At 37.4% G+C, this 13236-nt stretch overlaps 1 protein-coding gene across 4 annotated transcripts in view; it reads left to right on the top strand.

Moving 5' to 3' along the window:
- CEP126 (centrosomal protein 126) overlaps positions 1 to 13236 on the top strand; it is a 68464-nt gene that overhangs the window by 23392 nt on the left and 31836 nt on the right. For 3 of the 4 annotated variants that reach the window (XM_027772482.1, XM_027772481.1, XM_027772480.1), the window contains exons 3-4: positions 1647 to 1758; positions 11481 to 11679. In XM_027772482.1, coding sequence (XP_027628283.1) covers positions 11527 to 11679 — 153 coding nt within the window. In that variant the 5' untranslated portion in view covers positions 1647 to 1758; positions 11481 to 11526. Of the gene's footprint in view, positions 1 to 1646; positions 1759 to 10241; positions 10292 to 11480; positions 11680 to 13236 lie in introns of those variants that run through there. The other variant, XM_027772479.1, reaches the window with a different exon arrangement.

Raw genomic sequence — 13236 nt, 5'->3', positions numbered from 1 at the left:
GAGCGCACGCGCCCTACAGTGAAAATCTCTCCAAAAAAAAAAAAAAGAATTAGTTATTTAATTTTTTTTTTTCTACAAGGGCTTATTTGCTCACCAGAGAGACAGAAAGAGAGAGAGAAAGTGAAAAAGCAAGCCACTAGGTCTGGAACTCGAACCGTGGTTGGCCATGTTGGAGTCCAGTGCCCTAATCACCATGCCACCTGCTGGCCCCAAAAGGGTAGTTTTAAGAAAGAGATTGTGATCAATTGTGTTAAATGTCTCAGAGAAATAGTTGCCACTCATGGTTACTGTGTACTCCAGAGTCGGGCTGACTACCCAAGGGTCTAGGTACAAGAAGTTCGAAGTTTTAACGAAACCAAATGACATACACATCTACTCGGTGAAAATACTGTATGACTATTAAAACAATAATATGAAAGCTCTCTATGTACTGATGGGAAAGAGCCTTAGGAGAAATAGATTTACCATTAAGGTAGTAAGCGTTACGTTTCAGAAGTCCTCACTGTCATGGTCCATACTTGTGATTTTATGTTGGTAATTTTGCATTGTTTTGTTTTAATGAAGGCACAAAATTACATTAGTCTTGTACCTGCACAGAATTTGGATTTGTCCTGATCTTCAGAGTCTAGAACAAAATATATAATATTCTGCCTTTTGTGTGAGAAGAACAAATTAGAATATATTCTTATATTTGCATAAACAGTGAAAGAGTACAGAAATGACTGGTAATAATAAGAATTCCAAGTGCACATTTTTTTATTATAATTTTTATTAATATATAATTCAGTATATTCAACAGGCTATTATTTTCACCAATAAAAGCCTGTTATGGACATTGAGTAAGCTAATTAGAAAACCAGTTGATATTCTCTGTAGTCTGAATGTTTGTATCTCCACTAAAATATGTAGGTTGAGGGGATGGCAGGTGTCATGGTGGTAAAGGTGCTGGACTCCCACATGGCTGACGCCAGTTCAAGTCCTGGGCCTGGCAGCTTGCTTTCTCACTCTCATTCTCACTCTCATTCTCACTCTCCCTCTGTCTCTCTCTGGTCAAACTGAAGAAGAAGAATTAATCAAATTAAATAAATTATTATTTTTAAAAATTTATGTTGAATTAATTTTATTTATTTGTTTTTTTACTTATTTATTTTTGTTTTAGTTTGCTATAAGGCATATGTGTTCACTAGAGAGAGATGGGGATTGGGAGAGAAGCATCCCGCCATGAGGGATGGCAACATCGCAGTCCCTTCTCCATTCTTCTCTCATGATTTTGGGCCCACATACACACACCCAGCATGTTTTTCAAGTTTCCAAGTCCAGGGCTTCATAGGAACATTTATAAATTTTGCCAGAAACTTACATGACTATGAGAACAAATATAGAAAATTTCACATTCTACAGTGAAGAGCCTGAACATTTTTCAAAATTCAAAGTTTATTTTTTTCCAGATAAGACAACTTTGAGATAACAGTTTCTCTTTTGCTAATTAGATATCAACATTTTAAATATTTACACTGTTCTAAAATGTTATCTTTTTACAAAAGTTGTAAAATAGTATTTTATCATTAACCAATTAAAATAAATATTAAGAGACCATTGTCAATAAAGTGATCTTGTACTATTTGATTTTTTTTTTTTAATTTTAGCTTTTCAAAAAACAGTTCCTCCATTAGAAGAGGCTCTCAAACAAATTCAGGAATCCAACTTAAAATCAGAAGTAAACCCTCCCTTTTCCCACAAACCAACAATAAACTGGAGGTAAGTAATTTTATGAACATTGCATATAATTAATAATATGTAATAGTTATATAGTTCTCTGCTCGTTGAGTTTATAGGCTTTCTTTTTTAATTTGCTAGAGTGTACATGTGCTTGTCAGAGAGATACATGAAGAGAGAAAGAGAGAGAGTGAGAAAGCATCCCCATAGGGGATGGTCACACCACAATCCTTTGTCCTCCGTTTCTCCCTCCTTTGGGGATTTGGGGCTCTGACACATACATGTCAGCAGCATTTTTCAAGTCCAGGACTCCGCAGTCAACCATATAGAGAGTTTAGCCACCTTAACTGCCGTGCCACTGGCTGGTACCGAGTTTTCAGACCTTTTTATCAGTTACTCTTCAGCTCTGTTTTAGAGTTTATGATGCTATTTTCACAGATTAAATTAGGGCAGAGTAAAATATAAATTGTTCTGACACTAGATCAGAATTCTAATTTGTTGGATAATTTTTTTGTGTGAAAACTGTCATCAAAACTACTTTAAAATATTGATATTGGTTATTTTCATCCTTACTCAGAAAAAATTGTGTTGAATTATAGTGATATAAATTTAGATTTTAAAATTTTCTGCTTTATAGTAAAAATGTGCTTTTCCTCACTGAAAATCTTTCCTGGGTATCTTGAAAAGTCTATACTGTCTCCTGGTTCCTCTCTAGAGTAACATGAATGAATCATCTAGAAGTAATAGGATGGCCCAACAAATGAGTACCCTCTGGCATCCTGTATTTTCCATTTATTTATTCCAAATACTTACTGATGTTACTACATGCATAGAGCTAGACTAAGCATTTTAAGGGCATATGGAAAAGTATACTATTGTAAAATATAATCTCCAGTGTACAATCTAAGAGAGAAATGAAATAATGCTTCAAAAAGTATAGAATAATACCAAATAAGTCATGAGAATAATATTTAACATTTATCTATATAAGAACTTCTACTATTCAGGTAGTAAATTATTAATACTTTACCTGTGCATAATGTTACTCTATTTTTGGTATAACTGAGGTCTGTACTTCCTTTGATCAGGACTAAGAACAAATGAATTCATTCCCTGAGTGTTCATTAGAATTCAGAAAAGACCTTATAGAGAACACTTCAGCAGAGCTTTGAGTAAAATAGGAGTTAATTATGGAACAAGCAGGTGAATGGCATTCAGGACAGAGGAATAACTATGTGAAAGATCAAGAGTAATAGAAGGCATGATGTGTCCCAGGAGTTAAAGTATGATTGAATCACAAAATCCAAAATATTGATAGCTTGGCTGGATATAAAATGGAACAGATAAATGCTTTCGTATTAGGAGTACTAACTTTATCCTGAGGATTTAAGAGGAGTCACTGAAGGATTTTAAGCAGATGGGTGATAAGATCAGTTTTGTTTTTAAACCCTAAGGCAAAAACCTCTTAATAAAAAAAAAGAAAGAAAGAAAGAAAGAAAGAGCTATAGCTATAGAAGAGCTGCTGAACTGAACTTGTGGTCCTACAGAGAGGAACAAAGCCACTGTTAACCGAGCAAAACGGGGAGGCAGCCACAGGAATGATTTTCAAAAACCTCTTTCTTCTCCTCCTCTGATCTTCTGCTGGTACCTTCCATTCGCCTAACTCAGCCATAAATCAAAGATCAAGAGATCATTGAGCCTCTATGGAGCATGGAGTCAAGTGGAGAAGTGTAGGAAGTGAGTCTAGAGGAGCAAAGAGAGAGTATCCAGCAGAGAAGTAATGTGTCCCTGTATTTCACAACAGAAAAGTCACTGACAACTTTTGTCAAGGCAGTTTCAGTGAGGTGATGGGGGCAGAAAATAGAAAAGAAAGAAAGAAAGAAAGAAAGAAAGAAAGAAAGAAAGAAAGAAAGAAAGAAAGAGCTATAGCTATAGAAGAGCTGCTGAACTGAACTTGTGGTCCTACAGAGAGGAACAAAGCCACTGTTAACCGAGCAAAACGGGGAGGCAGCCACAGGAATGATTTTCAAAAACCTCTTTCTTCTCCTCCTCTGATCTTCTGCTGGTACCTTCCATTCGCCTAACTCAGCCATAAATCAAAGATCAAGAGATCATTGAGCCTCTATGGAGCATGGAGTCAAGTGGAGAAGTGTAGGAAGTGAGTCTAGAGGAGCAAAGAGAGAGTATCCAGCAGAGAAGTAATGTGTCCCTGTATTTCACAACAGAAAAGTCACTGACAACTTTTGTCAAGGCAGTTTCAGTGAGGTGATGGGGGCAGAAAATAGACTACATGAATTGGGAAAAAATAACAAGTGTAGCTTGGATGTGAAAGTAAATGAGTAATAGAATAGTAGCCAGAGGAGATATAAAGCCAACATATGGCTTTTCCCCTTAAAATGAGAGAGATCTTATCATGGTTAAATATGAATGTCGGAGCGATGAGTATCGGAATTGCAGTCTAGAAAGGTACAGGGCTATACAAATGTGAAATGTCTAAGTACTCATACTATGCTAGGCATTTACTAGTATGTATTACATGTATGAATATGATCCTCAGCCCAAGAAGGGTTTGCACTTACAGTATAATGGTATATAATGGGAGTTACTTTATAATACATACGTAATACTGTAAAATAGGGGCTATGAACAGAAATGTTAGCAAAGTGATCAAACATAAAATTGAAAAAACACGAAAATATGGGTAAAAATGAGTAAAGAAGCAGAGGGTGGGGGTTAGGCATGTACGGGGTTCCTGTGTTGTGAAAGGCACAGGCACCTGAAGAAGCAGAACTTGTTCAGAGTAGCAGAACTATAAGAAGGATATGTAGCTGGAATAACAGGAGATGGTCGAGAAATGTGAGATCAGGTGTGAAACTTTTGTATGTCTAGCTAAGAAGTTTGAACTTTATCTTGTAACTAGTAAGAGTCAATGGAGATTTTTAAGTTGGGGGTGATAGTCTCTTCGTTTTTTTAGAAACAGAAATAGTGCCAATGTTGGAGAGTAAAGTAGATAGGGATCATTTGGAGGCAAAGAGACAAGAGAAGAAATTGCTGGCAATAATCCAAGGGATAGATCATTACTCCTAAAGTAGAACACTATTTTGGATAGTGAAGAAAGGTTGTATCTTATAAAGGATAAAAGATTTTTGAATGGTGAAAATGAGAAGAAAGAATGAAAATAATGCCTTTTCACAATGCAGAGAAGTGACAAAGGAATAAGAGTTTAAGGATGTTGATCAAATAAAAGTGTTAGAATTGGAGGAGAGAGAGAATAATGGCAGGACACTTGGTAGTTGTCCAGTGATGAGTTTTAAAGAACTTATATTAGGAGGAAGCTAGTGATAAAGGAAGGAAAGAGAACAAAGAGCTATTTCATAAAAGGAACAAGTTCTGATTTTTTGGTATATAAGATAAATAAAATGAAAGCAGCACCCACTACCCAAAAAAAACCTATAACTTTTCTTGCTGATTGACAAATTTTTATTTTAAAATTTTCATTTGAGGGCCATCCAGTGGTATGGCAATTAAAGCAGCTAGACCCCACGTGGCCAACTTTGTGGTCTGAGTCCCAAACCCAGTGGTTTGAAAAGCATGCCAGGTGGGTGTGTATGAGCACCCAAAATCTCAAGAGGAGAATGGAGGAGAAGGGTTTGTGTCGGGGTCATCCCTCTTGGAGAATGATTTCTCACTATCTCTCCCTCTTTCTTCCCCTATCAGTCACATACGCCCTGTAACAAAACTGAAAAAATGAATTTCATTTGAGCTGTCTGAAGGCATCAATGCACACAGCTCAGCTCCTCCTAATAATCTATAGAAATAGACATAAAATGTTAAACCAAAGATGGGACCAACAGTTAGCATAATGGCTATGTCACTGGACTCCCATGTAGTCAACCACAGTTCGTGTCCCGAACCAGGTGGCTTAAAACTCACTCCAAGCACATGTGCGTGCATGCCCAAGATCCCGAGAGGAGAATGGAGGAGAAGGGATTGTGGCGTGGTCATACCCCCTGGTGGGGTGATTTCTCCCTTTCTGTCTCTCTTTCTCTGTCTGTCTGGCAAGTGCACATGCCCTATAGCAAAAAAAAAAAAAAAAAAAATGTTAACTCAAAGTTAAATTAGTCCATAGGAAAAGAGATCAGATTTTGTTAACTCTTTATTTACACACAGATATAGATCATATAGACATTATAAGTAAAATTACACAGAAAGTATAGAGTAAGAAGTGAAGTTTCATAACACTCAAAAATTATAACATGTAAAGAACAGAGAAAGAATTGCTCAAAAAAATCTAAGAAGGAGCAATCAGAAAAGTAGCAAAATAGGAGAACATGAGATATGCAAACCAAGGAAATTGAAGTCAGGAAACAAATGGTCAAGAAGAATCTGTTTTTGCAGTCCATAGGTCAGTAAGGTAATTATAAACAAAGTAATTTATTTAAATGGTTGGGATAGAAACCAGATAGCAGTGGGTTAAGAAACAATAGAAATTGAGTGAGGCAGTAATGTTAATATAATTTTAGGGTACTCTGTGGAAAGGCTTGTCTGATAAGAAAAGATGACAAAGAGTTGTATGTTGGGGGACAGGATGTCCTAGTATTCAGAGGGACTATAGAACTGTCCCATGGCCTATGGTTAAGGGAGCTGGATTCCACATGGCCAACCACACAGTTGGAATCCTGGCTTCAGCAGTTTGGAAAACATGACACCAAGGGCTTGTATGTCTATGCCTAGAATCCCAGCAGGATGAAAGAAAAGAAGAGAATTATGACCTGACCATGCCCCATTGAGGGGTGCTTTTTCCCTCTTCACCTCTCTCTGTCTCTGTTTCTTTGGGAAGTGCATAAGCCCTTTGGCAAAATTTTTTTTTTAATTCTAAACCAATTAATAAAGAAATAATGAGCATTTTTTAATGCAGGTTGTGTTATCATATATTTTCACATTTTAAAAACCTCTTTTGGGGGCTAGCAAGTGGTGTGATGGTTAGGGTGTTGAACTTCCACATGGTTGACTGCGGTTCAAGTCCTGGTCCTGGCGTCTCACTTTCCCCTCTATATTTATCTCTCCTCTCCTCTCCTCTCCTCTTCTCTCTCTCTCTGGTGAGTGTATTTGCCCTTTAGCAAATTTAAAAGTAATAATAAAGAATTCTTTTTAAGAAATTTTGTACTGTGAATGAAAGCATAGCCATTTTTCTTGTTCAACAGTGAACAGTTGCTTAGAATCTTAGAAAAATTAAACTTTCAGAACAACTTCATCTCACTCTAACAAATAAACATATAGTTATTATAGCAAATATTTGCTCGGATCATTAAATAACATATACATGATCTGTTTCATGAGAAATTATCTGTTCATTTTTATGTTATTATTGTAATATGGGATTATGACCATTGGCTTTATGATAATGTGTATCTATATGTGTGTATATATACACAAACACACACACACATATGGAACATAAATGTTATGTATTTAGGAAATAACAAATACATACAATATGTAGAGAACACTGTAGTTTACTTATTAAAAAGTTGGATTTCTCTCCACGGATTCTGAAGAATATTAAGTAATATATATGAAAGTACTTTGTAAACTATAAAATGCCATACAAATATGAGATATTGGAATATTAAGAATCATGTATTATGTTAGTGGAAATACTCATATAATTAAGTTATGGGACCAGCAGTTAGCGTAATGGCCATGTCACTGGACTCCCATGTAGTCGACTGCAGTTTGCATCCCAAACCCGGTTGCTTGAACTCACGCCAGGCGTGTGTGCGTGCGCACCCAAGATCCCGAGAGGAGAATGGAGGAGTAGGGATTGTGGCGTGGCCATCCCCCCTGGGGGGTGATTTCTCGCTTTCTGTCTCTCTGTCTCTCTCTATCTGTCTGGTGAGCGCACGTGCCCTATAGCAAAAATCTCTCTAAAAAAAAAAAAGAAACATATAGATAGATAGATAGATAGATAGATAGATAGATGGATGGATGGATAGATATAATTAAGTTACAAATATTGATAAACCATTATTACATTAAAATACATTTTCAGTTAGACTATCAATGTAAAATGCTTTAAGAAATAAAGTAATGACAAGAAACAGTGTGCTTCTAAAACTTCAGCTTTGTTTTTACAGAAAAAAACATGTCATGTAGGTTGTCTAAAAATAAAATGCATTTAAACTCAAAAATCTTTTCAGTACTCATGAAGATTGTTTTGATGTAGAAAAACAATTTTAGATAAAAATAATTTTCAAGTAATTTAAGATATTGGTAATGTGATAATCTTAAAGAGACAAAGTTATGAAAAAGTGGAGGGCACTTAATGCTTAACCTTTCTGTGAACACAGGCGCTGCTTCAGTAATTAATATGATACAAGGATATTAATAAGAACTAAAATTTAAAATATAAGAAATAATCTGTCACAACCAAATCCTTATCACAAAGCTAATATACTTTACCCTCTGGTAGGTACAGGGTAAGAAAGGGTATATGTTCTCCCATATTAAATATTTATACTTTAACAAAATGATATTGTTAGATTTCTATCTCCAATATCCATGTATTTATGATGATACATTTGATCCTGCACCCCATGCTACTCTATGAAATCTGGCCAGAGTTGAGCAGTTTTTTTTTAACCTCTGTTTACCCTTTGTACCAATGCTTTAAACCAGATTTCACAGCCCATATTTATGTATCTAAATGATTAGCAAATTTCTAGAAAGTTAAAATACTTTAACAGCAAGGAATGAGAACAGGGAAACTTGAAAAAGCTTTGTACATTTCTCAGTCAATGTTAGAGGACACTCTTTGACCAAAGGAACATCACATGTGGACCCTAGGGACAAAAAATAAATAAATAAATACCATGAGTCAAAACCCTTGTGTCAGCCCAATAAACCAAAAATAAAATAAAAAAGAAAAAAAAATCATCTTAACAAGGCTGTCTCTCTACCTGCCTGTCCAAATACTTTTCCACCTATGCAGATCCACCCCTGCCTGTCCAGCAATCTCCCCACCTGTACATTTGATCCTGCACCCCATGCTACTCTATGAAATCTGGCCAGAGTTGAGCAGTTTTTTTTTAACCTCTGTTTACCCTTTGTACCAATGCTTTAAACCAGATTTCACAGCCCATATTTATGTATCTAAATGATTAGCAAATTTCTAGAAAGTTAAAATACTTTAACAGCAAGGAATGAGAACAGGGAAACTTGAAAAAGCTTTGTACATTTCTCAGTCAATGTTAGAGGACACTCTTTGACCAAAGGAACATCACATGTGGACCCTAGGGACAAAAAAATAAATAAATAAATACCATGAGTCAAAACCCTTGTGTCAGCCCAATAAACCAAAAATAAAATAAAAAAGAAAAAAAAATCATCTTAACAAGGCTGTCTCTCTACCTGCCTGTCCAAATACTTTTCCACCTATGCAGATCCACCCCTGCCTGTCCAGCAATCTCCTCACCTGATCCCTACTTACCTGGTCAGCTTTCTCCTTCACGGGCCCCATTGCTATCTCACCATTCTCAGATTCTTCCTAGCTACCCAACTGTTTCTCCCATCCGCCAGCCCCATTCCCTGCCTATCCATCCACCTATTCCCTCTGCTCTTCCAAAGACTTCCTTACCAGCACCATTATTGGCTTACCCAATTAAGTATCTTCCTCGCCCTCCAGCCCCAATTACTTCTAGCTTTTCTAGCACTTTCCCTCGACTCCCTGCCCCAGTTTCATCTGGTCCACCAGACCATCTACCCCACCCACCCCAAAGTTCTCCAGTCATTCCTGATCCTGACCCACAAAACAAGCTATTCTACAAAACGTTCAGACCCAAGCATTTCCTTCCAGCACAGCGTTCTACCCCTGCCACTCTAATGCCCACCCTTGTTCGTCGTTCCCTTCCAGCTCGATTGGTTGTATCCCCAGCCCCTTTGGAAGCTCTCCCTGTTTTGAAGCCTTCTTGTTTATCCAGTCATCCCCTTCATCAACCACTCCCCACCCTTTCTTATAACACTGCATTGCCTAAACATCCTGCTAGCTTGGATCCTTCTCAGTCAGTCCAGCAATCTGTTCCACAAACCACAGCATTGTCTAATCAGCCCCAGGTCTTTGTAGACCATCCACCTGCCTCAACTCCAGCCCATCCTCCTCTCTGCCATTCTCCTTCCTCTTCCTTGTCGTCATCTCCTTCAACTTCCGCATCCTCCTCTTCACCCTCTAGAGTGTTTTCATCTTCATCATCCTTTCTTTCCTCTTCTTCACCTTCTACTACTTCTCCATCTTTACATCCTTCATCTGTCCCTCTTTACCCCTCTCCTTTGCATTCATCTTCTTCTCCATGTTTGCCTCCAACATATTTTGCTTTTCCCTCTCCAATTTCTCCTGTTTCTTCTTCCTTTCCCCCCATACTTCTCTCTCCCTTTATTTCTACCTCCCCGGCTCCTTTTATTCCTATTCATCCCTTCAATCCTCCTCACTGGGGGAAGAAAGTAGAGAAGAGAAGAGAAGAAAGTGGAGTAGAGAAGAAAAGAATAGAGAAGAAAAAGTTGAGAGACGACAACTTTAAAGGTAAATAAATTGAGTTTACTAGACGTTTTGTAGATTTAGCAATATTTTTGGGGGGAAGGGTGACAAAGGGGAAGTATATGTAAGAACAGGAAAGTACAAAATGAAGACCGAAACATATTCTCAATGTTTAGGAACTTGTACTAAACACCTTGTTCTCCCTGATTTCTCTGTGATCACAAAGGAATAGTTAGGATTCTAGTACTCTTTGACCTTGACTGTTCTAGTTTGTCCAAATAAATTCATATATATGGGTATTGGAGATAGGTTTATGTCACATGTGGCCCTGTGTTGCCTTCCACATTTTTATCCTCACTGAATTGGCAATAATTTGATTTAATTGAGAATAAGTATCTTTGGGATTCTCACTATTCTAATGCACTAGATAGTCAGCTACATGGTATCTTCATCCCATCCCATTCTCCCCCTAAACTTCCATAGTAATTTGCTTTTTATTTTATGTATATGTTTAAACATAACATTATAGGTTTCCAGATGATACAAAATTCTTAGAGAAGATGATGTCATACATTGATAAATTTGTGGTGGCACTTTGGCACACTAGTAGTAGACTGTATTAAGAATACCTCTTTTGTAAAAAGCCACATTTATATTCCTGATTATATTTCTAAACCAAATAAAAATAAGTATGTACAATGAGTTAGAGTCAAGGTCTCAAGCCAGTTGAGTAGGGAGGAAATTCCTTCCTACCCTTACAAGCAGTTTTCATATTTTCTATTGGCTTGACTCGTCAACTAACTCTATTAAGGTTATAAGAGTACCTACCAGTCATGACATAAACTCAGATCAAAGGGTAATGCAGCATATATTATCTTTATAGGAATGCTCTTTAAGAACTGAGGACTAACTCTACCTTTCTATAGGAATTATTTCTACCCTTATACCAGATGATAGAGGAATAGGATATAATGATGAAAGCCGTGAATAATTTGGCATTCCTACACAAAGGTGGTGTTCTTTATTTGTACTCCAGTCACATCCTGTTTTTATTCTACTATTGATTGACTTAAATTCCCTTTCTAGCTTGTCTGTATATTTCTCCATTATCCTTATATGTGATTATCTAGACACACACACACACACATGCTACACAAGTGTGTCATTTGTATACTTAGAGAAAGAAGTTGATTTTATTTATATGTACTAAGTATATTTTATGTCTAATTCACAGAGCTGTAAATTCTGCCTTGCCTTCAGCATTGCCAAAAGATAATCATATGCAACAGAAACATCTCTTATGCAAAATTAATCATGGTAAAGAAATGAAGGAAAATAGCAGGGCAAACTTGGCTACCAACAAAAACATGTTCCAGCGTAAACTGGAAGAAACTCAGAAACTCTTAGAAGACCAGCATCTAAGCAGTTTGCAAGTATGAAATTATAAATATGTTACTAATATTTCAAATTCTAGTAGTAATTCTGTCCTACTTTTTGCAGTATTTTCCATAAAGAAATGTTAGCCAAAGATAGGCCATGAAAGAGAGTATAAATAAATCAGCACACATTTATCACAGATACTAGAGAAAAAAAAATCTTTTTAAGAGAAATTGTTGCTATAGGGCATGAGCACTCGCTGGAGAGATGGAGAGACAGAAAGCAAGAAATCACCCTCCAGGGGAATGGCCACGCCTCAGTCCCTTCTCCTCCATTTTCCTCTCAGGATTTTGGGCACGCACATACGTGTTTCCTATAGAAACACCAGAGTGAGGTGTTTTGTCTTTGTTTTTAAAGAATTATTTTTAACTTTATTTTATTTATTTATTTTAATTTGAAGAGAGGGACAGAGTGGGGAGGTGGGGGAATGAGAAAGCAAGCTGCCAAGTCCAGGACTCTAACTGTGTTTGGCCATGTGGGACTCCAGTGCCTTTAATCACCATGCCACCTGCCATCTCCCCCAGAGAGAGTTTTAAGCCTCCAGGTCTAGGATTTGAACTGCAGTCGACTACGTGGGAGTCCAACAACACAACTATTACACCATCAACTGGCTTCAAGAGTTTGTTTTTTTGTTTGTTTGTTTGTTTGTTTTTTTATTTTGGGACCAGCAGGTGGCCCAGTGGTTAAGGTGTTGTACTCACACATAGCTAACTGCAGTTTAAGGCCTGGACCTGGCGGCTTGCTTTTTCACTTTCCCTTTCTCTCTCTCTCTCTCTGTCTCTGTCTGGTCAAATTAAAAATAATAATAACTAATAAAATAATTCTCTTAAAAACTTTTTAAAATTTTATCTATTTTTCTCTCTGCTTTTTTATTATTTTTTTCCATCTCTTTTCTACTTGAAAAAATATGCTTAATCACTACTATTTTCTGAAAACATGAAAATTATTTGAAAGTACTATGAAATATAAATACCATTGTGAGTGATTATATTATAAAAAGCAACTTGAAAATATAATACAGAGGGGCTGGCAGGTGGCATGGTGGTTAAGAGTGCTGGACTCCCACGTGACTGTTCGTGGTTCAAGTCTCAGACCTGGCAACTTGCTTTCTTGCATTCTCTTACCCTCTCTGGCCTCAAAACAAAGTCAACAAGTAATCTAACTGCCTTTCAAAAACACCTTAACTTTCTCTTAAAGAAGACCATGGAGGCCAACAGATGGCATAATGGTTACATCACTGGACTCCCATGTAGTCAATGCATTTCTAGTCCCAGACCCGGCAGCTTAAAACTCATACCAGGGAACCAGCAGTTAGCGTAATGGCTATGTTGCTGGACTCCCACGTAGTCGACCGCGGTTCGCGTCTCAGACCCGGTGGCTTAAAACTCACGCCGGGCACGTGTGCGTGCGTGCCCAAGATCCCAAGAGGAGAATGGAGGAGAAGGGATTGCGGCGTGACCATCCCTCCTGGGGGGTGATTTCTCGCTTTCTGTCTCTATGTCTCTCTCTGTCTGTCTGGCGAGCGCACGCGCCCTACAGTGAAAATCTCTCCA

This window comes from Tupaia chinensis, unplaced genomic scaffold, assembly GCF_000334495.1.
Source record: "Tupaia chinensis unplaced genomic scaffold, TupChi_1.0 Scaffold000276_2, whole genome shotgun sequence".
NCBI classification, from domain to species: domain Eukaryota; kingdom Metazoa; phylum Chordata; class Mammalia; order Scandentia; family Tupaiidae; genus Tupaia; species Tupaia belangeri.
Note: the sequence above shows the minus strand (reverse complement) of the source record. Positions and strands in the feature narration are given on the sequence as shown.